The sequence below is a fragment of the Phodopus roborovskii genome, unplaced genomic scaffold (genome assembly GCF_943737965.1).
Source record: "Phodopus roborovskii unplaced genomic scaffold, PHOROB, whole genome shotgun sequence".
In the NCBI taxonomy this organism is placed as follows: Eukaryota; Metazoa; Chordata; class Mammalia; order Rodentia; family Cricetidae; genus Phodopus; species Phodopus roborovskii.
This window is the reverse complement of record NW_026126516.1, coordinates 1,501,955-1,524,244: the sequence shown is the minus strand read 5'-3', so window position 1 is coordinate 1,524,244 and position 22,290 is coordinate 1,501,955. Positions and strand designations below refer to the sequence as shown.

The following is a 22,290-nucleotide window of genomic DNA, read 5'->3' as shown; positions in this document are numbered from 1 at the left end:
TTTTTCTTCAGCTATGTGTAGCTATGTGGTGTATGTGCACATACATACACACCTATGTGCATGTATAAAGGCCAGTAGAGGGTGTTGGATCTACTCTATCACACTCCACAGGCTTGATTTTGTTTTTTTTGAGGCCTAGTCTCTCACTGAACCTGTAGCTAGACTACTGCTCAGCAAGCCCTAGCCAGCTTCCTGTCTCTACTTCCTAGTAGTTAGGAGTATACAAGGCCATACTGGCTTTCCTGGAGTGCTGGAGGTTTAAACTCAGGTCCTCGCGCTTAGCCTGCAAGCATTCTTAATCACAGAACTGTCCCTTCAGCCCCACCTGTGATGCTTTGTAAAGGCTTTTTGTTCACAGGGCCAAGGGCATCATTAAATCCCGGGGGATCTTGAGATATGGCTGGGCCAGTATTTGGGAGGAAGCTGTGTGCCTGGATGTTGGGACATCATTCATCATACTGACACCCAAATTTACTACCTAAAAACCAATACTGTTGGTTCAGGATTTGGTAGTAAGATGAGTTCTTTTTAAAATGGTTATTCCTGGGATTAGTTGCAGGAGTAACGATCGTTAGCAAGTACCAGACATCATTGTTTTCAGAGTATTCACTGAAAGTCTGTTTTCTTTCCACTTTAGATTCACTTTCTTTCATTGTATGAAAGATGTTAATGGAAGGGAGCATGCTAAAAGCGATCCTATAGCTCCTTGGCAACTGATACTTCTGTTTGTTTTCAAGACAGGGTTTCTCTGTGTATCCCTGGCTGTCCTGGAACTCCATCTGTAGACCAGACTGGCCTCAAACTCAAAGATCCTCCTGCCTCTGCCTCCTGAGTGAGTGCCCGGATGAAAAGGTGTGTGCCACCACTGAAGACACTTTTTAAAAAAAGTCTTTTATTTACTGTGTGGGAATGTTTTCCCTGCATGTTTGTGTGTGTACCATGTGACTGCTTTGTGCCTGCAGAGGTAAGTAGAGGGTGCTGGATCCCCTTGAGTTGGGAGCTGCCATGTGGGTGCTGGAGACCAAACCTGTGTCCTCTGCAAGAACAGCAATGCTCTTAACCTCTGGGTCATCTCCCCAGTCAAAAATTCAGTTCATATGTGGGGTGGATTGAAAGAAAATGGTCCCCAAAGGGAGTGGCACTATGAGGAGGTGTGGCCTTGTTGAGGAAGTGTGTCACTGTGCGGGTGGGCTTTGAGGTCTCTTTTGCTCAGTGTGACAACCAGTTGACTTCCTGTTTCCTCTGAGTCAAGATAGAGCGCTTTCAGCTCCAGCACAACACTGGCCTGCAGGCCGCCATGCTCCCCTTAATCATCATAATGGCCCAAACCTCTGAAGCTGCAAGTGAGCCACCCCCAACTAAATGTTTTCTTTATAAGAGTTGCCATAGTCATGGTGTTTCTTCACAGCAATAGTAAATACTACAACAATATAAAATTTTTACTTTAGAGTATTTTTTAAAAATTTACATTCATTTAGTGTGTGTGTGTGTGTGTGTGTGTGTGTGTGTGTGTGTGTGTGTTAGATACAGTTTTATTGCTGTGAAGAGACACCATGACCACGGCAACTCATAAAGGAAAACATTTAACTGGGGCTTGCTTTCAGTTTCTGAGGTTTTGTCTGTTATCACCATGGCAGGGAACATGGTGGCATGCAGGCAGACGTGGTGCTGGAGAAGGAGCCGAGAATTCTGCATCTGGATCTGCAGTCAGCAGGAAGAGAGAGCCACACTGGGAGTGGCTTGAGCATCTGAGAACCTAAAGCCCACCCCACAGTGACACACTTCCTCCAACAAGGCCACACCCACTACAACAAGGCCACACCCACTCGATACCTATTCAGACCACCTCACAGTGTCTGTCTGCCTGTATGCCCGCACACAGGAGAGGGCCTCAGATCATGAGCTGCCATATGGCTGCTGGGAATTGAACTCAGGACCTCTGGAAGAAAAGCCAGTGCTCTTAGTCAATTAGCCATCTCTCCAACCCCTGATAGTTTACATTTTTTAATTATCATAGTAAATGCACTTATTTATGGAACACTGTGTGACATCTCAATATATGTATGTAATGCACACCAGAGTAACTGGCAAATTCAGGACCTCAAATAATTAGTTTTTCTTCATGTTAGGAACATTCAAAATCCTTTTACCAGCTATTTTGGTATACATAATTAATTCTTGTCAACCATAGTTTACAAATCATTATATTGGTGTGAGGGATATGGCAATATTTTTTTTTAACAAATTACCCCTCAAAAGTATGTTTTCTCCCCACTCCCTTTTCTGACAGGGTCTTGCTCTGTGGCTCACGCTGGCTGTGAACTCATAGTTTTTCTGCCTGATCCTTCTCCATTGCTGTCATTACAGGCATGGGACAGACTTGTGCTTGGTTCTAGTTGTATTCTATTTTCATGGTATTTAAAAAAACTGTATTACTACTGTGTTTGTGTGTGTGTGTGTGTGTGTAAGAGAGAGAAAGATGTGAAAGTGAGTCCACACATACAGCATCACATGTGTGAAGTTAAGAGATAACCTGTAGAGCTGTTTCTCTCCTTCTCTCTTCATGTGGGTTATGGGGTTTGAATCAGTTTGTCTTTTCTGGTTGGGCCATCTCTGATGGTTTGAAAGAAAATGACCCCCAAAGGGAGCGGCACTATTAGGAGGTGCGGCTTTGTTGGAGTAAGTATGGTCTTATGGGAGGAAGTGTGTCATTGTGGAGGTGGGCTTTGAGGTCTCATATATGCTCAAGAGACTGTCTGGTGCCTCAGACCACTTCCTGTTGCTTTCGAGATAAGATGTAGGACACTTGGCTACTTCTCCAGCACCATGTCTGCCTGCAGGCCACCGTGTTGCACTATGATGATAATGGACTAAACCTCTGAAATGTAACCATTAAATGTTTTTCCTCTATAAAAGTTGCTGTGGTCATGGTGTCTCGTCACAGCAATAAAAGCCCTCATGAAGCCACCCTCCCTTTGCCTTCTAATGAGCTACTCTCATTTGCTCTTTTGTTTGTTTGGTTGGTTGGTTGGCTTTTTGAGACAGGGTTTCTCTGTGTATGTTGGTTGGCTTTTCCAGACAGTGTTTTTTTGTGTAACCCTGGCTGTCCTGGAACTTGCTCTGTAGACCAGACTGATCTCAGACTTAGAGGTCCATCTGCCTCTTCCCTTCCAAGTAGTGGGACTAAAGATATTTGCCGCCATCACCTGGCCTCTACTCTCATTCTGTGTCAAGTGCTACCCTTTGTTGAAGCTAGTGGGATATGGAAGGATAGAAACCAAGGTTGACAGGTTTCTGTTTTCTTTCATTTTGGAGTGTTCTTACTCTGGTACCTTGGAGAGCTCTTTTTTTTTTTTTTTTTTTTTTTTTTTTTTTAAGGTGTTAAGTCATATGCACTTGGTCATTTTATTTTTTTTTAATTGGTTTTTCTAGACAAGGTTTCCGTGTATCCCTGGATGTCCTAGAACTCATTCTGTAGACAAGGCTGGCCTCCAACTCGATATCCACCTATCTTTGCCTATCAAGTATTGAGATTAAAGGTGTGTGCCTCCACTGGCATAGTGGACATCTTCTTTTTAAACCTTCCTTACCCATTCAATTATTTGGTTTTCTGAAATTAAAATCCCCACCATCTCTGGACTGGTCTTGATCTTAGTCAAGTATTGGTTATAGAGAAAGGTGTAGGTGGAGCTCTCATTGGGACCACTAGTCAGCTCCCAAATAACCACACAGAGACTTACTATTAATTATAAACGCTGGCCAGTAGCTTAGGCTTGTTACTATCTTTTACAACTTAAATCAACCCACATTTCTATCTAAGTTCTACCAAATGGCTCATGGCTTGTTACCTCATTTTCTACATGTCCTGCTTTAAGACTCTGTCCTTCTTCTTGCCAGTGTCTTCCTAGTCTGGTTCTCCCACCCAATCTCTTCCTGCCCAGCTATAGGCCAGTCAGCTCTTTATTAACCAATGGGAATAATACATATTTATAGTGTACAGAGATTGTTCCACATCAGGAAGGGCCAGAGAGTTGCCCCAAGTAAGAGAGCATTGAGTGGAGAACTGGAAGAATGATTTGGCAGCATACAGGTGAAGAGACTTTGGAAGAATGATTTGGCAGCATACAGGTGAAGAGACTTTGTAGACTGCCAGAGTGGAATGATGCTGAAGCCGCCAAGCCTTTTTTACTGCTGGATGGAAACAGCAAGATGACGTCACTGTACAGAATGGACTTCTGGAGGAGACTGGGGGTGAGGGACAAATCAGGATGCTGACTGGTTAGTCCAAGAACATGATGACAACATTGATCAAAATGACAGTCAGTCTGTTTGGAGAAGACAGCAATGGTTTCACTGAGAAGAGAATCGGAGTTATGGATCTTCCCCTTAGAAGAGGGAAGAAGCAGCGTGTGTTCCAAGGATGACGTGTAGTTTGGAGGTTTAGGGGTCCTGCTGGAAAGAGAAATGGACGGATTAGTTATCCTGTGCCCTAAAGAAGGAATGATTGCACTGTGAGGCTGGTGGCAATCAGTAGGGTGGCTTGGAAGAAGCGGCAGTGTGAAGGCAAGTTCCCTACACTAGGATGTGAGGGGGTTGTGCTCTGGGCAGCAGAGTTGGAGGGAAAGATATGAATCCTGGTGTTAGATCATGAGAGCTTTCATTTTGGGGATGAATGAACCTCGGGAATCCACAACAATGGCAGTGAAAAACAATAAGGTATTGTTCCATGTGGTTGACAGAGAGAATGTTTAGGCAGATACTATTCCTAGGACTTAGGATCACTTTGATTAAAATCCATTCATAGGGTTTCTTCATTAATGTATCACAAAGCTTAAACATTAAGCTTGTACAAGAGTCAAGATCAAGGGCTGGGGAGATGGCTCAGTGGGTAAAGTGCTCGCCTTGTATGCATGAGGATCTAAGTCCGGACCCCCATCTAAAAAAGATTGGATATGGTGGCAGGCACCCATAGTTTCAGCTCTTGGGGGGTGGAGGCAGAGACAGGGGGATGCTGGGGATCTGCTGCCAGTCATTGTACCTCAAATTACAAACTCCAGGTTAACTGAGAAACCTGTCTCACAAACTAAGTTGGCAAATGATAGAGGAAAATACCCGAAGTTGGTTTCCACATGTGTGTGTTCAGGTGTATACATACACACACACACACACACACACACACACACACACACACACACGAGTATTTAAATGTATAACTGTCACATTGATTCTACTTTGAATAAACTAAACATGAACAATATACACTGAGTCTGGAAACTTTCACCCGCATTTCCACAGCATCTCCAGGGAAAGCAGAGCACATCATAAGAACTTTGCAGGCTAAGTTCTCTCTCCCAGTCACTTCAAGGTAGCAGCCGGGGTGCTAGTTTCTTTTGACACTATAATCTGCACTCAAGTGACAGTTCTTTGGACACTGTTCCTAGTGGAGATAAGAAATGATAGGTTACTTGCCCAAGCATCTGGGGACTGTTGTTCAGTTGCACAAGAGATTTTTGCGGGGACATTTGGGCTTGATGAATCAACAGTTCTAAGTGGGAACCAAAGAGACACATTGTTTCAGACTCTGAGGCCAGGTCCATCCCTGAATCTTTCTCCCATCACTCTTCCAGGCTGCTGCTATTTTCCTGTGTCTAGTGGTCTTTGGATAGGCCAGGGAGACAGCCTGTGTGGCCTGTGTGATTTGCCATATCATATCCATCCTAGATCTGAGCACGGGTCCTGACTGGGTTAGAGATCAAACCCTTTATTCACTATGATTACAATAGTCTTCCTATGCGGGCTCCTTGGGTGACTGAAAGCAGATACCTTTGGTTACCTGGGTAGCTCTGGGCTAAGGGGCTCATATACTGGAAAACTGTGTTAAGTACTTTTGTACTTTATGATCAATTTAGAGAAGGATTTAGCTTGGCTCACAGTTTCAGAGGGTTTCAGTTGGCTGTGCTGGGAAAAGAGTTTAGTCACAGTGACTGGAGCAAGTGACAGAGATGTATTCTTACGGTGATGGTCCAGGAAGCGGAGTAGACCAGGAACCAGGGCCTTGGTACAGGACAGGTATGGAACAGTAGGGACTACTTCCTCCACCAGCCCTCTATCTCCTAAAAGATCTACCTACATGTTTCCAAAAGAACGAGTTCAACACATGAGCCTGTGGGGTCACTTCAGGCTCAAACCATCACAGGCCATTTTGGAGGCCTAAGGCTATCTGTTTTCCCAGCTGCCCCACATCGCCAGGGATGTATTAGGATAATAATAGCTACTGTCCTTAAAGAGGCTCCCAGACCATGAACAATTAGAATCCATCCTCTCTGCATTTTTTTTATAGTGTTGGTCTCTTGTTATAAAGTATCAAATGACAAGAGGTCATTCCAGGCTGAGGATTTGAACCACAGGTTCTCTTTGATGAAGCTGGTGGTAGACGATCCACAGCCCTGCTCACCTTCCACAGCTATTTGCACGAGGAGCCTGGGATACACAGCATCTGTCATCAGCGGAGATATTCGGACAATATGTGCTCTAGGCTTTAAAAGGATGTGTGTAATAGAAGGTGAAGAAAAAGAAGAAGAAAAAAATTCCCTATTGGATCCCCAAAGCAAGTTACCCAAAGCCTTGGTCTGCTTTCTAGGAGAAACCAGGGCCAGCCCGGCGGGTGAGGGATTCTTAGAGGGTTTTCCAAAGAAAAAGCAGGGATAGGAAAGCAGTCCTGAATATCAGGTCCAAGGGGCCAGGAAAGAAATATATTGATGGGTAAGAATTGAGAGATGGCAGAGATGGAGATGGTGCTGTGGTTTAAGAGTGTATACTACTCACCCAGGCGGTGGTGGCGTTCACCTTTAATCCCAGCACTCGGGAAGCAGAGCCAGATGGATCTCTGTGAGTTTGAGACCAGACTGGTCTACAAGAACTAGTTCCAGGACAGCCTCCAAAACCACAGAGACATCCTGTTTCGAAAAACAAAAACACAAAACAACCAAAAAAGAGTGTGTACTGCTCTTGCAGAGGATCCTGGTTTGGTTTCCAGCACCATTGCCTGGAACTCCGGTTCCGGATGAGGACCGCTGAGGTGAAAGACTCACTAGGAGATCCGGAGCTGAAAAGAAAGGAGGAAGCGAGATGAGGTGAGCCTTAGAGTTCATCTCTCTGCTTCCTGACTGTGGGATGCAAGCCGCAGCTGCTGTGGCTTTCCCACCGTGATGGACTGCACCCGTGAGCAGTGAGCACCTTCCTTGCATTACCAGTGGGCTGGTCTCATATTGGCCTGGCCTGCGCAGCCACAGGGCTCTCCAGGCTCTTAGTCAATGGTGTAAGAGGTCTTTGGCCCAACCTTTCTGCTTCTGTAACAGGTCTTTTCTTCTGGCCTTAATCTGGGTGTAAAACCCCCCCCCCTTTTTTTTTTTTTTTTGAGTACGGAGACTGAACCTATGCATTCAAGGCAAGTGCTCTATCACTGAGCTACTGCCTTGGAACACTTCCTTTTCCTGCAGAACATTTCCAGTGTGAGGAGATAGATACAGGAACACATGTGAAATGGCTGGAGCTGCCTGGAAAAGACCTGTGGGAGTCTCAGTGGCTTAGGTATTTCCTACCCAGGCTAGGTCTGCTAGCTCGGCGGGTGCTACAGCTCACTCAGTCCATTTGCACTTCGTTCCTCCCGCTCTTTGCTGTTCCTTCCAGTTACTCCTGACTACCGTGACTACCGTGATTGGTGCTAAGAGCCCTGTAGACTTCATTAAATAATCAAGAACAGTGACTGCCAGGCCACACAGTCTTGGTGTGGAACCTTATAGTCATTCTGACAGTCCTAAAAAAAATTGCAAGGAGACATAAGGCAGAACTTTCAAAATCCCAGTTGCCTCTGGCCAGGCATCCTACCTAGAGTCTTTCTTTCCAGTTCCATGTGGCGATGGTGCCAGGTGTTCAGTTACTTAAAAGGGTAGGAGGCTAGGTTTTCCCTGGAGTCATTCCGACTATGCAAGTTCCACAAGCCCACTGTCACAGACCCCCAACAGCTGGCATATTAGAGATACTGATTCAGTATTTTGTCATTGTTGCATGATCCAATTCAAAAGCAAGTCTGCCCAGCACAGTTCATCTGAGCGCCCAGGTTCTCACAGAACATCGTAACATGAGTTTAAATGACATTAGCCACCAGCTTAAGAATGAGAGGGTGGAAATTAATTTTACTTTGATTTTAAATATACTTTTTGATTGCTCAAATATATTACAGATTAGCATAATTTAATGTGTATGTTGGCATTTATGAAGCCACTGATTTGGAGCAAAATAAGTTTTATGTATATATGTTTAAAGTATTAAAGATTCAGTAGTGATAATTAGCTGGAAGGTCACGGAGGAAGCCATAATCAGTGTCTTCTGTAGAAGCCCCCGCAGATTATGCAGACATATGCCGCAGGAACAGCAGAAGCTGAGATCAACTGCTTGGCATTCTTGAGAGACATTGAAGACCTGCTCAGATGAATCAGTTAGGTAAACATCTGAGGCTTGTGAACAAGCAACGGATGAGCTTCCATCTTCCATGCTGCCTTTTAACCCACCAAGGAAAGAGCTGGTTCTTCCGGCACAGGCCAATCAAGCTGCTTGATGAAGGTTCTATGATGTCAGCATCACTAATGGGGCTGAGTGTTGCTTTTCTGTTGGAATCACAGTTACTACCATATGACTTTTCACTGCTGAGGTCTTTAATTTTGAAAGTCCTGACTTGAATTCTCTTCCTTCCTTCCTGAATTTGTAAGACAAGGCTTGGAGAGATGGCTTAGAGGTTAAGAGTGGGGTACCTGAATTTAGTTCCCAGTGTCCATATCAGGTGGCTGGCGACCACCTGTAACTCTGCTCCAGGGGCTCTAATATCTCCGGCTTCTGCTGACGCCTGTACTCAAACACTCCCCCACACAGATGTAGACACATACTTGTGTATATATAATTGGCTACAAATTTGGGGATTCTCACAACTGCCTTGGATTCGATAATTTGCTAGCAAGACTTGCAGGACTCAAGAGTAGGCTCTGTAGTTGGCTGTCTAGGTCCTAGGTGTTCTAAGGATTCTAGAGGGGATTCAAAGAATACAAGAGGATCTTTGGAGATTGTGTGGAAATGGCATATACATCATTTTATAAAAGGAACTTCGGAGCACCCAGTGATTTTTGTATCCATGGAAAATCTGGAACCAATCTCTCATGCATATTCATGATTGTACTTACTATTACAGTTTTATAATAAATTAGACATCAGAATCAGCCACATGAGAAGACGTATGGGTTTTGTCAGGGTCCTAAACATGGAGCTTGTGTGCCCTCTTCCTGTGGAATCGAGATGTGCCATTTCTGGCACAGAACTCTGCTTCCTACCCAGGAAGTTCATTCAGTGGCATTCTGGAGTTTTCTTGTTTTATTCATTACCGAGACATGACTGAACTCAGTTTCCAGTCACCTCTCCAGTGCAAGCCCATAGCTCTCTTCCTGGCATGGCCTTCTTCCCCCAGAGGGTGCTTTAGCTTAAACCTAGCCTACCTGTTCTCCCATCACATTGCTTGGGAAATTGCAAGGGTTTAATGTTTTCCTCCCAGGAAGAACCAGGAACAAAAATAAAATAAACTTTGAGTCTTTTACTATCGCCATCCTCCTCCTCTTCTTCTCTGTGTAACACTGGCAGTCTTGGAACTCACTCTGTAGACCAGGCTGGCCCGAAACTCACAGAGACTCACCTGCTTCTGCCTCGTGAGTGCCAGGATTAAAGATCTGTGCCACCACCACCCTGCTTCTTCTTCTTCTCCTCCTCCTCCTTCTTCAAGGTATTCTTTTCTCATCCCCTATACACACTACCTGTTTTTATTTTATGTGTATGAATGTTTGGCCTGCATATATGCAAGTGTACCTACATGCCCAGGAAAACAAGAAGAGGAAGTTGGAGCCCCTGGAACTGGAGTTACAGCTGTCAGCTGTCATGTGGTGCTGGGAACTGAACCCCTGTCCTCTGGAAGAGCATGCAGTACTGTTAACCACTGAGCCATCTCTCTAGCCCCTAAAATCTCTGTTATACACGACCAGGAGTGTTCAGGCCTCCTCCCGGCTATTCCTCCAGGCTCTGACAGCCCCCTCAGGTCACCTCAGCCACACTCTGCACTGAGGACCCTTGAGCACACTTGTCATTTTGCAACCACTATTTGCTCTGTATGGGGCTGTCTCCTCATATACCTATTTAGTAAATGCCTCACATTTTAAGACTCAAGTAAATGGCTCTACCTCTGTAGAGTCCTCCAGAGGGGTGGCCCATGCATACCTCTCCTATGCTTCTTGTAATCTGCTGTCTACTTATAGATGTCATACAAATAGTACAGAATGCCACTGTTTTGGACTAACCTCCTGCAGTCTCCAAAGGACTAGACCAGGCTGGAGTCACGTGTGCTAAAATTCTATACCACCAAACCTAAGCTTCCCTTTCCTCCTGAAGCACTGGTAGGGAGAAATCTCAGATTTCCATCTCCATCCTTGTGATAATGAAGCGTCCTCTGCTTTGATCTTTACGGAAAAACCAATCTGCACTAAGCTGGTATTGGGCATTCACGATGTTCTGTCCTCCTGTTCCACCTTTAAAGAAAGTCACTTTGAAATCATCAATACGCTCCTTGGTCTTCGTTTCTGCTTCCCTCCTCCCTTTTCTGTTTGCAAGTCTCCTCTCGTGGCAGACTGGAATGCTCACTCTGTTTTATAAAGCAAGGTGCTGCCTGGTTCCACAATTGCAAGAAAGTTTTTTTTTTTAAATAGAAACCTGTCACAATTTTGTGTTCGGACATGGGTGATCTCTGCACTTCACTCTAGAGGCCAGGACTACCTGCTGACATGCTTCTGTGTGCTACTGGGAGGTAATCAGGACCTTCACTGAGTAAGTGTACTGAAAGCCTCGCCTTTACTGAAGTTGTGTTTGTCTTTGAGGAAGTGTCACCATAGAGTCCTTGGCTGTCCGTTTTAGTATCTTGTGCACCAGGATAGCAGCTGCCCGTCATTTAGTCATTACAAATGTTCTCTTTGAATACGGGTGGACAAATTACTACTTAAGATCTCTAACCCATTGGGACCACTTCGCATTAGTAGAAGAATTAGCTTTCCTGCAGCTGAATTCTTGAATCATGTTTCAAATACCAAGAAAGACTAATTCCTTTGCTTTGTTCCTGAGTAAGTAGGTAAAAGGAGGAAACCGATTTAATTTAGGTTTTTTGTTTTTTGTTTTTGTTTTTCCCAGGAAGAAAATGCATTTTTTGCTCTTTTTGGTAATGAGGGAAGGTAACAAGAGAAATGCAGATGGGCAGAAAGGGGGGAGGGATAATCAATTCACACTGCTACACTTGACAGTTAAGCACCAATAAGCCAGGGGAACTGCTGGAGAAAGAAACACCAGCCAGATGAAGGAGATTTTAAATGGAGCCTAGACCAGCTCACTTCTCAAAATGTCACTTTCGTAGGACTGTGGAGACAACTCTTAAGTAAAGAGCACTGGCTGCTCTTCCAGAGGACCCAGGGTTCAATTCCCAGTTACTGTCACATCATCTGTAACATTAAACTCAGGGGATCTGATGGCCTCCTTTTCGGGCCTCTGTGGTATCAGACACACGTGGAGACAAAACGCCCATCCACATAAAAATAAATAAAAAGTCCAGCTCTGGCTACCCTGGAACTCACTCTGTAGACCGTGCTGACCTAGAACTCAGTGATGCACCTGCCTCTGCCTCTCAAGTGCTGGGATTAAAGTCGGGCACCGCCACCACCACCACCGCCACCCAGCAAATAAAAAGTTTTAAAATGTCACTTTCCTAGTCAAAGAGAATGTGAGGATTTAACTATCTGCTTATTTGAAAATTACCTTTAATGGTGAATGTTGTTTCATTGATCTATTTAAGATCAAGAAAACCAACATGGAGCTGTGGGGTTAGCCCAGTGTAGAACATATGCTTAACTTGTGTGCAGGCCTGGGTTCAAGTCAGCATCCTAAGCTAAAAGTAGCCATCATTTGGGGAAGGAGTATAAGTTTAAGAGCCATCCACCTGGGATGGGACACATGGCTCAGCAGGTGAGATCACTTGCTCTTCCAGAGGACCCACATTGGGGTCTTCTGTGTATTTCTGTGGGGTTTCTCAAAACCTTTCGTGTTTTAGACAGATTGTAGACTATGTGGATTGTAAATTACACACAAACAGGCTGGTTTAACCAAAGAATGGTCCTTGGGATTGTGTCTGGTCACTAAAACCTTTTCTGTGATGGAAAGAGGACTCCGTGGTTAGAGTGCTCACTGATTATATAGAAGATCTGGATTTAGTTCCTAGTATCTAGATCAGGTTGATGTCCTCTTCTGGCCTCCAAGGGAAACTGCACACATGGGTTACAAAATAAAATCTAAGTAAAACCAAAGAATAACTTTTCAACCTAAGACCCCTCACTGCAACCTAAGACCCCCCCACACACCCTACCTCCACCCTCAGCCCCTCTCATCCTCTGTTCCCCACTCCCATCCTGACCCCTTCCCCTCCCCCACTCCCAACCTCTCCCCCATCCTCCCCCTCCCCCAACCTCTCCCCCATCCTCCCCCTCCCCCATCCCCACCTCCCCCATCTCCATGCCTGTGAAGCAGATCTGGATCTTCATTTATTTCCTTGCTGTTAACTCTGGTTTCCCAAGGGCACACGTCAGTTTACTTCATAGGGACTAACAGAAGATTCCTAAAGATTGAGTGGGTTGATGGACCCGTTTCTCCAGTTTCCCTGAGTTAGTGTGGATTCCTTCTCCAGAGAGATGAAAGGGCATTTGACTTTGACCTACTCTGGGTAGACCAGTCTAGAAGTCTCTCATCCTTCGTGCTAACTGGGAACAGGTCCAGGCTCTGGGATCATGACTCTGAGTGTGGAAATTCACCCATGCATTGTGAATTATCTAAGACCCTTGGGTTCCTGACAGCAAATGAACTTGAATTTGATTACCAAAATGGGAAAAATATGAGGGGGGGGGGAGGAATTTGGCTGTTTTCCTTGGTTGGAAGCACAGAAGTGAATGGGTCCAGGGACAAGAAGCAGCAACTCTTCCAAACTTCTGGGACTCTAGCTCACATCTGGCCTTGCTTTCTTCTCTGCTTGGCTGATGTTTCTCGGCGTCTGAGCTATTACAGTTTGGATGCATAATGAATGACTAGCTTGTGGTTTGTTAAGTTCTGATTCTGAAATCCCTAGGAAAGGCTGGGCATGATAGATACCAAGCCCAGACAGGGGGGTATTAAGCTGAAGGCCAGCTTTGGTTATGGAGTGAGACCCTGTCTCTGAAAGCAAAACATTACAAAAATAATAATAATACAAATAAAGAAAATTACAAGGAATGACCTTTGCTTGGCCTGGCTTGAGTCAGCGCGGGGCTGACACCATCAAATGAAGACTTGGCTGCCTCGGGTCACCTACTTACTATGATATCGCAGGTGACAGGTTGGGGTAATGAGGCCATATTGTACTGACTTGGGCTTCTTGATGGTAAGATTTCCTTCTAAAAGAAAATAGGAATTATGTAGGCATTATTTTACCAACAAACAAGCACTGAGTAGCTCCATAATTTTGTTTCTGTCTCTTAGGTGACTTTCCTGTTCATATCCTGTTCTCTTATTACTTAAACAATTTTTCTTATTAACTAATTGATCAATTAGTTAATCAGTTGTGAGTGTATGTCTGAGCTTGTGTGTGTGGAGGACAGAGAACAATGTGTGGTCCTTGTTTCTCTTCTTTCACCACATAGTTTCCAGGGACTGAATCAGGCTGTCTTGGTGGCAAGCACCCTTAACCACTGAGCCATCTCATTGGCCCCAAAGGCTACTTTTGATGACTTTATATTGTACTCTTGCTACTTCTTCCCCATTCCTCATGGGCACTGTGGTCGTCTCCTTCACTAAATTCCTGCCTGTCCATCTGTCATTCAACCCCTCTGCAATGAACCGAAACATCTATTCACCCCCACACTTCCCCCTACCCCTTCCCCTATGTTTTTCCAGCTTCAGAGATGGTCAGAGGTAGCCAGACAATCACCAGCAATTGAGAAGAGGCTAGAGAATGAGACACATGCCAGGACAGAAGTGTGCCAGGTTAGTGTGAGTTTTCTTTCCCTGCCTCACACCACAGAGATGCTTAAGTGGCCGAACAGCGCACCCTCTGCCTTTAGCCACGCTGCCCACAATGCCAAGTGGTGATTCAAAACCACTTTATGTTGAGAAATCCCTGTCACATGCTCTGGAAATACCCAGAGTTTACTGATGGAAACTGGAGTAATCATAAGTGGTTTATTCTTACACCCTTTGTGGTGGTTTTTGTATGCAGAAAAGAATATTTAGGGGCTGGAGAGATGGCTCAGCAGTTAAGAGCACTGACTGCTTTTCCAGAGGATCTGGGTTCAATTCCCAGCACTCAAATGACAGCTCACAACTGTCTGTAATTCCATTTCCAGGGTACTTGGTATTCTTACACATACATACATGCAGGTAAAACACCAATGCACCAATATTTAAAAAATATTTAAAATTCCCCTTAATTTTTTTTTTTTTTGAGACAGGGTTTCTCTGTAGCCCTGGCTGTCCTGGAACTCAGAGATCTGCCTGCCTCTGCCTCCTGAGTGCTGAGTTTAAAGATGTGTGCCACCACAGGCAGCTCAAAACTTCACTTTTAGTTTAACATGATAGTAAATTTTGGGAAGGTCTAGCAGACACAGCCATGGCGAATTAGTCCACTGCCAATTTGTGTAGCACACATAGCTCCCACCCTTACAAATGTTGAAAAAAAAGAGAAATATTAATATTTTATAGCATTTGAAAAAAGTTTTGAGATAGGGACTCTATGAGCAACTAGATCTGGCTCATTTTTTAAAATTACACACTTATGAAAGTATCACCATAATCAAGAAACGGAACACTTCTATGACTCCCTGGCTATCCTGGAACTCTCTATGTAGATAAAGTTGGCCTCACACTCACAGCAATCCACCTGTTTCTGCCTCCAGAGTGCTGGGATTAAAGGCATAAATTACCATGCCCAGTACATCTGAAAATGTACAAAATTAACTGTCAGTGTAGTTGCAACAGAGACTGGAAATCCTGCTTGGTCTCCAGTGTTTCCATGTGATCCTTTCCCCAAAAAGTGTGCTGACCTTTGGGTTAAGTGATCAACATTCAAGCGGGGCTGGAGGGAAGGCTCAGTGGTTAAGGGTACTTGTCATTCTTTGTTTCACTTTGTGTTTCTGTTTATTTTTTTGTTTTTTTTTTTTTTTTTTTTTTTTTGATATAGGGTTTCTCTGTATTCCTGGCTGTCCTAGAACTCACATTATAGACCAGGCTGGCTTCAAACTCAGAGATCCTCCTGCCTCTGCCTCCTGAGCGCTGGGATTAAAGGTGAGCAGCGCCACCACCTCCTGGAGCATTTGCTTTACTTACAGAGGACCCAGGTTAGGTTCCCAGTACTCATATGTTGGCTGACAACTGTGAGTAAGCACATGGTACACATGCATATGCAGGCAAAACATTCATGCACATGAAACAATGATCACCATTCAATCCATCTGTGGTGATGTATCATTTATGATTTGTTAAAGCTCGCCAGAGGATTCAGAAAGCCAAGGCAGCCACAGACACACTTTTACTCCTAGCAGCCAGCAGCTAGCCCGTGGTGTACACCTTTAACCCTAGGACTCAGGACTAAGAGATAGACAGAGCTCTCTGAGTTCAAGGCCACCCAGATCTACACAAGATTGAATCAGTCTAAAAGAGTAACAGATCACACACCTTTAATCCCAGCACTAGAGGGTCTTATAAAAGATAGAAGCAGTGTCTTCAATCTTCAGCAGGAGGCAGTCGATCTCCAGCCACACTGAGGAGAGGTTACAGTCTGAGGCTTGGTGAGAGCTCGTGGAGACAGGATCAGCCCATTCAGTTTGAGGGAGAGGTAAGAAGATAGAGCATTTATTTATTTATATTATTAGTAATACTTTTTGGTTTTGGTTTTTTCAAGGCATTGTTTCTCAGGGTAACAGCCCAAGCTACCCTGGAACTCGCTTATGTAGAGCAGGATGGCCTCGAACTCACAGAGAGATTTGCTTGCTTCCCAAGATTAAAAGTATGCACCACCACTGCCCAGCCCCAGAATTCTTAGGGTATTTAAAATAGCAACTTAATTCGAATCGCTCAGATTTTGCCAAGGAGCTTATTACATCTCCCCTCTCCTCCCCCTGCCCCACCTCTTGGAGACAGGTTCAATATATAGATCAGGCTGGCCTCAAAATCCAGTTTACAAGTGGCATTCTGAGTTGGAATTCGTTTCCATATCTTTCTTTTTTTTTTTTCTTTTTTTTCTTTTTTGGCTCGGAACTTCCTCTTCCGGTTCCTGCTCTTGCAGCTTTCTCTGAAGACTGGGGCATTAACTACCAGGAAACCGTCCATCCCTGCCTCACCTTTTCCCCTCCTCCCCTCTCGACCGGCAGGTCTCCGCCCCGCCTTGCCCAGGGGTTAAATCCCATCGGAGTGCGGGAAGAACCACATTTCCCAGACTGCATCGCGAGGCAGAGTCCTCCAACCAGAGCTCTCCATACGGCGCCATTTCTGTAGAGGGAGTGGCGGTGCGGCCCTTGAACATGGCGCTGTTCCCGGCCTTTGCCGGCATAAGTGAGGCCTCCGGTGGTGCGGCACCCAGGAAAGGTAAGCACCGAAGAAGAGTCGAAAGAGACAATCGATGACGTTAATGGCAGTTTTTCGGGCCCGGGTCTTGGCCTTTGACTCGGATTTGTTTATCCATTTGTATCCCAGAGTTCTCCGCGGCGCTGCAAAGCCTTCTGGGTCTTGTCTGAAGTGTGGGTCTAAGGGCTTCCAGGCACTAAGGTGGTCAAGTGAGGCGAGGCTGAACAAAGGCTAGGGTGAGGCGTTGAGTTTGGGGCTAACAGTTACCATAGTTTTGGACCTCATTCTCCTAGAAGCTGCATTCATACAACTCCATTGCATAGAGAAACCGTTTGCAAACACTTGTAATTGTGGTTAGTGTAATTCTGGTTTTTCTTTACTAAGCCGCAACCCTTAAGAAAGTACGAGGCTGTCTGTTCATTGTAGCACACTTAGTGGTCAGCACAGGTCCAAGATATAGAAGTGTTCGATAAATGTGTCTGGAACGTGTGGACGGATAATGCAGCACGTCGCATGAATGAAACTAAAAACAAACAGTATAATGTGGAATGCAACAAGTGTCCCAGATGAGCCACAATTAACTACATCGTAAAATGGGACGTTCCAAGGTTTTGTAGGAGTTAACTTTGGAATGGTCTTCAGGAGGGTAGGATAAGAGCATTCAGGGACAGACCTTCAAAGGTCCATGGAAGAGAGGCACTAGACTTGTTTAGATAAATGTAAATAAAACTACCATTCGTAATGAAGTTAACTGGTGGATAAGCACATAAGATACATTTAATACTGAAAGGGTGAGATCCAGTTTGAAGAGCTGGCCTAGGTGGCACACACCTTTAATCTTTAATCTCAGCATTTGGGAGGCAGAGACAGGTGGATCTCTTTGAGTTCTAGGCCTGATTAGTTTATATAGAGAGTTCCAGGCCAGCTTGGGCTACATAGAGAGACCTGCCTATATATATATATTTAAATATATCATATAGCTAAGAGTCTGTGCAGCTTCTCAAGGTGCCTCAAACTTTTACAATTGGTTTTGCTTGTCAGGATCCAGGAGAAGACAGAATTCTTACTGTGTTTTTCTTTTCTAGACAGGGCCTCACTATGTAGCCCTGGCTGGCCTGGAACTCATGGAGATCTGCCTCCCTAGTGTTGGGATTAAAAGCAAGTGCCACCATGTCCAGGCACATTGCACTTCCCACATGCACCCCGTAGTTTTCTTTCATTATAAAAGTGTCTCCTGTTCTCATATTTTCCCAGGTGATTTATTTGTTGAGAGGACTGGTTATTTGTCCTGCAGATGTTTCCCAGCAAATCTTCATGCAACATGCTCCTTTAACCCATTGTTTCCTGTAAACTGATGATTAGTTCTAATTCAGGGGTAATTTTTTGGTTGTTGAAGACAGCATGTTTGGAGTGCTGCATGAATGATAGTAAACCATTTGATTTCAGTGATAATTAAGACTGGTCAGTAAATTTATGTTTCCAACGTTTATCTCTTAGGAAGTTGCCCAGCAATCAAACTTTAGTTTGTTTGTTTTTTTTTTTTTTTTTTAATTTTTTATTTGCCTGCATGTTCATGCCCAGGTGCTCTCTGAGGCCAGATGAGGCATCAGATCCCCTGGGACTGAGATGGTTGTGAGTCTCCATGGAGGTGTTGGAAGTCAAACCTGGGTCCTCTGAAGAGTAGTCAGTGTTCTTAACCACAGAGTCATCTCTCCAGCCCCTCCATCACACTTTTAGCCAATGATTTTGTGGTGGTGGTGATGTTTTTTATTTGCCTGTGATAGGTTCTCACTGTGGGATCCAGACTAGCCTCCAACTTGTAATCTTCTTGCATGAACAAAAGAGATTCAAAGAGCATAGGTCCTTCTGACTCTAGAACTTGGATTATAAATTATTTATTTATTTATTTTTTTATTACAGTGTTGGAGGTCTTGTGATCTAAACATTATCTTTGTGGTTCCTGGGATGCTCCATAGGGTAGGTCAGCTCCTAGGGAAGCGTCTGCTGTTACCATCTTGAATGCTGTCCTCAGCTCTGTTTGCTGCTGCTTTTTGTATAAGGGAGTTTGCACCCCAGCTTTGCCAGTGGGGGCTCTGATCTAAATGAAGGGCTTGGCTTATTAAAAAGAACAAGCGTCTTCATTAATACCCTTGCTAGTTTTTTTGTTTTTTTTTTTTTTTTTTTTTTTTTTTTTTTTTTTTTGTATTATCTGCCCTGGAAATAACCATTTGAAAGGTCACCCTGGAGTGGTGGCCACTCACCTCTGAGTTCTCTTAAACAGACTAGAAGCCAGTGATACTTTGTTAGGACAAGTTGCAGGAATGGATGTTGAACTTGGATATGTTATCCAGTCACAGTTGAAGACCTGTTTTTAAAGTTTAAGCTTATTCATGACGGCGTGCTCTTCTGCTCATGGTGGACCTGAACAGACATGAAGGAGAAGTACAGTGCCATAGTAAACTCACCACAGAGGCACTTCAGGGCTGAGCCCTTGGCGATGGCCCATTACCTTAGTTCATGTCTGATTTTCCTGAAGGTGTAGGTGTTGGGGGTTCCAGGAGTAGATAGGCAGGAGGCATGAGTTCAAAATCTGTGGACTGCGTGACGGAAGCATCTCCCCAGGGCTTTTAGTATTGCCATTTCTAATATTTCTTGTGCATTCAGTAAATTCACAGCCTGTCAGAGGAAAACATCTTTTGCCTTTGAGATGAAGGTCACACTGAGTGCCTCTGGTGAGCTGAATTCATAACCCGAGAGTTTCAGTTCTTTAGAAAGGACTTCTTCTCAATGGTTGCATGTGACAGACCCTCCCCGCCTTGTCCCCAGGAAGCCTGACTGGAGGATGCTCTCTGAAGGCCTTTGGAGAGTTCTGTGCTTTGCATTGTGTTGGGGCTTGTGTTTCTTTACATTTCTTCACCTGCCGTCACTGTTGAGAGTGTTGGTGGTGTGAAGATCTTTGGGATGCTCCGAGAGCATCTCTGTTTGTTTCATCTTTTCCCTTTTCCTTTGTTTATGATGGAATATGATTGCTGTGGAAATATTCTGATCCCAGTGAGCAACAAGGACTATTTTCGCTTAGCTCTTGCCAGGAATGAGGCCCAAGGGAAAGGAACCAGTCTCAGAAGGAACATGGAAACAGGAGGAGAAAGATTGCATGAGCAGTTGGTTAGCATTTACTAGATAGGACCTTACTATCTTCGAGCCTGCTGTATGCCAAGCATTGCCTTAGCTGCTGGAAATAGGCAGTGGGTTAGGCGAAGCACCAGTCTTCAGGGAGCTTGCATGCTGTCTGTCTCTTCATTAACATGTAGTTACCATGCAGGACTAGATTCCAGAATCTATAAAGAACTTGTGGAGCTCAGTAATAAGAGACTCCTATTTAAAAATGGGTAAGGGATTTGAATAGCTATTTCTTCAGAGATGTCCCATGAATGGCCAGTATGTAAGTAAAAAGATGTTGAAATAGGAAAATGGAAATAGAGACACAATGAAATAATATTTCCACCTGCTAGGATGATGATAATTGGAAAAACAGCCACAAGTGTTGTTTAGATGCAGAGAAACGGAATCCTTGTGTGCTGTTGATGGGGCTTGGATGATGCAACTATTTGGTAAAATACATAGTCTGGCAGTTCCTCAGAAGCATTGTAATAGCCACAGAAAATAAATAACTCGTGCTTGCTGGCTGATGAATAGACACATTGAATGAGGGACATCACCAAGGGCCATATATTTGGCAGTAAAAAGAACAATATAATGCTACAGGACCATAGCCTGAATGAATGAACCAGTTACAAAATGCCACATAGTATATGAGCTGTACCAAACAGGCAGGTCCATTGAGAGAAGGTAGACCAGTGATTATATAAGGCTGAGGAGAGAGACAAGGGGCATGGATGGGGAGCAGTGACGTGAAGTCAGGGCTGTTTGTTAAAGGATGGTGAAAATGTACAGTTAGAGGTGGCGGCACCCTCTTAATATATCCCAAACCAACTCTATGTCAGTAACCCTCCAAGTCTCAGCTGAGACTTCCTCTACTGAGTGTGCAGGCCTTTTGCATTCTCTGCATATGAAGGAACAGAACACAACACAGATCTCTCTGGGGACTCTTCCATATGCCATCCCATGTCCTTTTTCCTTCCAGTTCACAGTTAAGACTTAGAAAGTTAGAAAGGACCCTGTAGAGTTGTAAATTAAGAGTGTAGAAACAGTTCATTGTTAAGAAGTTAGAGGGACAGAGAGATGGCTAGGCTAGTGAAGGCATTGTTGTCTCTGCCTCCCATGTGCTGGGGTTACAGACATATTCTGCTGTGGATGACTGACTTTGTAAGTTTTGGGAGTTTCTAAATGGACTCTGAGGACTGGTGAAGTGTCACCGTAGTAGGTGAAGGTGCTTGCTGCCCAGCCTGACTTGGCCTGAGTTTGATCCTGGGACCCATGTGGTGGAGAGAACTGATTTTTTTTTTTTTTAAGACCAATTGCATTGATAGGGTCAGACACATTAGACAGTAGGTAGAATGCATGAGATCTTGTTATCTTTTGGGCCACATTGGGTATGTGGCTTTTGTTCAAGTCCAATATTACAAGAAGTTTCAATCTTAAATATTTTAAATGTGTTAAAGCACTATGCCCTGTGAAATAAAAATGTTATGGATCCCACTCAGTTTCTGTGGACTGCCCAAGATACTGGTTGATAATGGTTGTATTGGATGATAGCCGGTAGGATGGGTGGTTTACCGGTCTAGAAAGCCTGTGGCACTGATGGCATCCATCTTTTCTCTCTCTTGCATGTGCAGAATTAGATTGGCTGAGCAACCCAAGCTTTTGTGTTGGAAGTCTAACGGCTCTGAGCCAGCAGGCTGAAGAGGTCACAGCCCTTGCTTCTGGAGGGTCACCACTGACAAGGTACTTGTTTGACAGGTGGAGTTAGCCTTGTGTACTGCTCATAGCTTCACTGATGCTCCCTAGAAAACTCTGAGATGAAAGGAATGAATATAGAGTTTGTCTTTTTGCTCAGTGACCTGGCGACCTGTGACATCTTCCCTCACCTAACTTCTGTGGACTCTGCGTCCCCCAGACTCTTTGTATATACAGCAGTGGCAAAAGTACATGACACAGTTAATGCCTACAATTAGGCCATGAGGGAGATTGCATCATTGTAACTCTGCAGTAACTTCATCGACCTCATTAGTGACCTTTAGAATATTGTTAATTTGGATATTTCTTTAGTTTCATTTTCAACACTTAGATAAAAATAGCCAATATAAGATAACAGAGGCTAAAATCTCCTAAGCTCATCTGGGAGCTGGGTGACACACATCTTCCCTGGCTGTGAAGGAAGTTTTGTAGACCATTGGACTGAGAAATGAACGTTCACAAATATAGACTAGATGGCCTCATTAACATGGTGAAAACCTCACACTCCACATCCACGGAAGCCTCTGGAAATGGTAGAGGCCATGACCAGGAGGGCATTTGTAACTGGTACAGTTCTGAGGAAGAAGAGCATTGTCACCTTTACAAAGAAGGACCACAACTACAGTTAAACCGTTTCTCCTCCAGGGTGTCCACTGGGAT

General features: G+C 44.4%; 1 protein-coding gene across 1 annotated transcript in view; it reads left to right on the top strand.

Annotated features, from left to right (window-relative positions):
- Positions 1-16,519: 16,519 nt before the first annotated feature.
- The window catches only part of Nrde2 (NRDE-2, necessary for RNA interference, domain containing), a 32,107-nt gene continuing 26,336 nt past the window's right edge, over positions 16,520-22,290 (top strand). The window contains exons 1-2 of the mRNA XM_051196456.1: positions 16,520-16,734; positions 21,510-21,618. Coding sequence (XP_051052413.1) covers positions 16,671-16,734; positions 21,510-21,618 — 173 coding nt within the window. The 5' untranslated portion in view covers positions 16,520-16,670. The remainder of the gene's footprint in view (positions 16,735-21,509; positions 21,619-22,290) is intronic.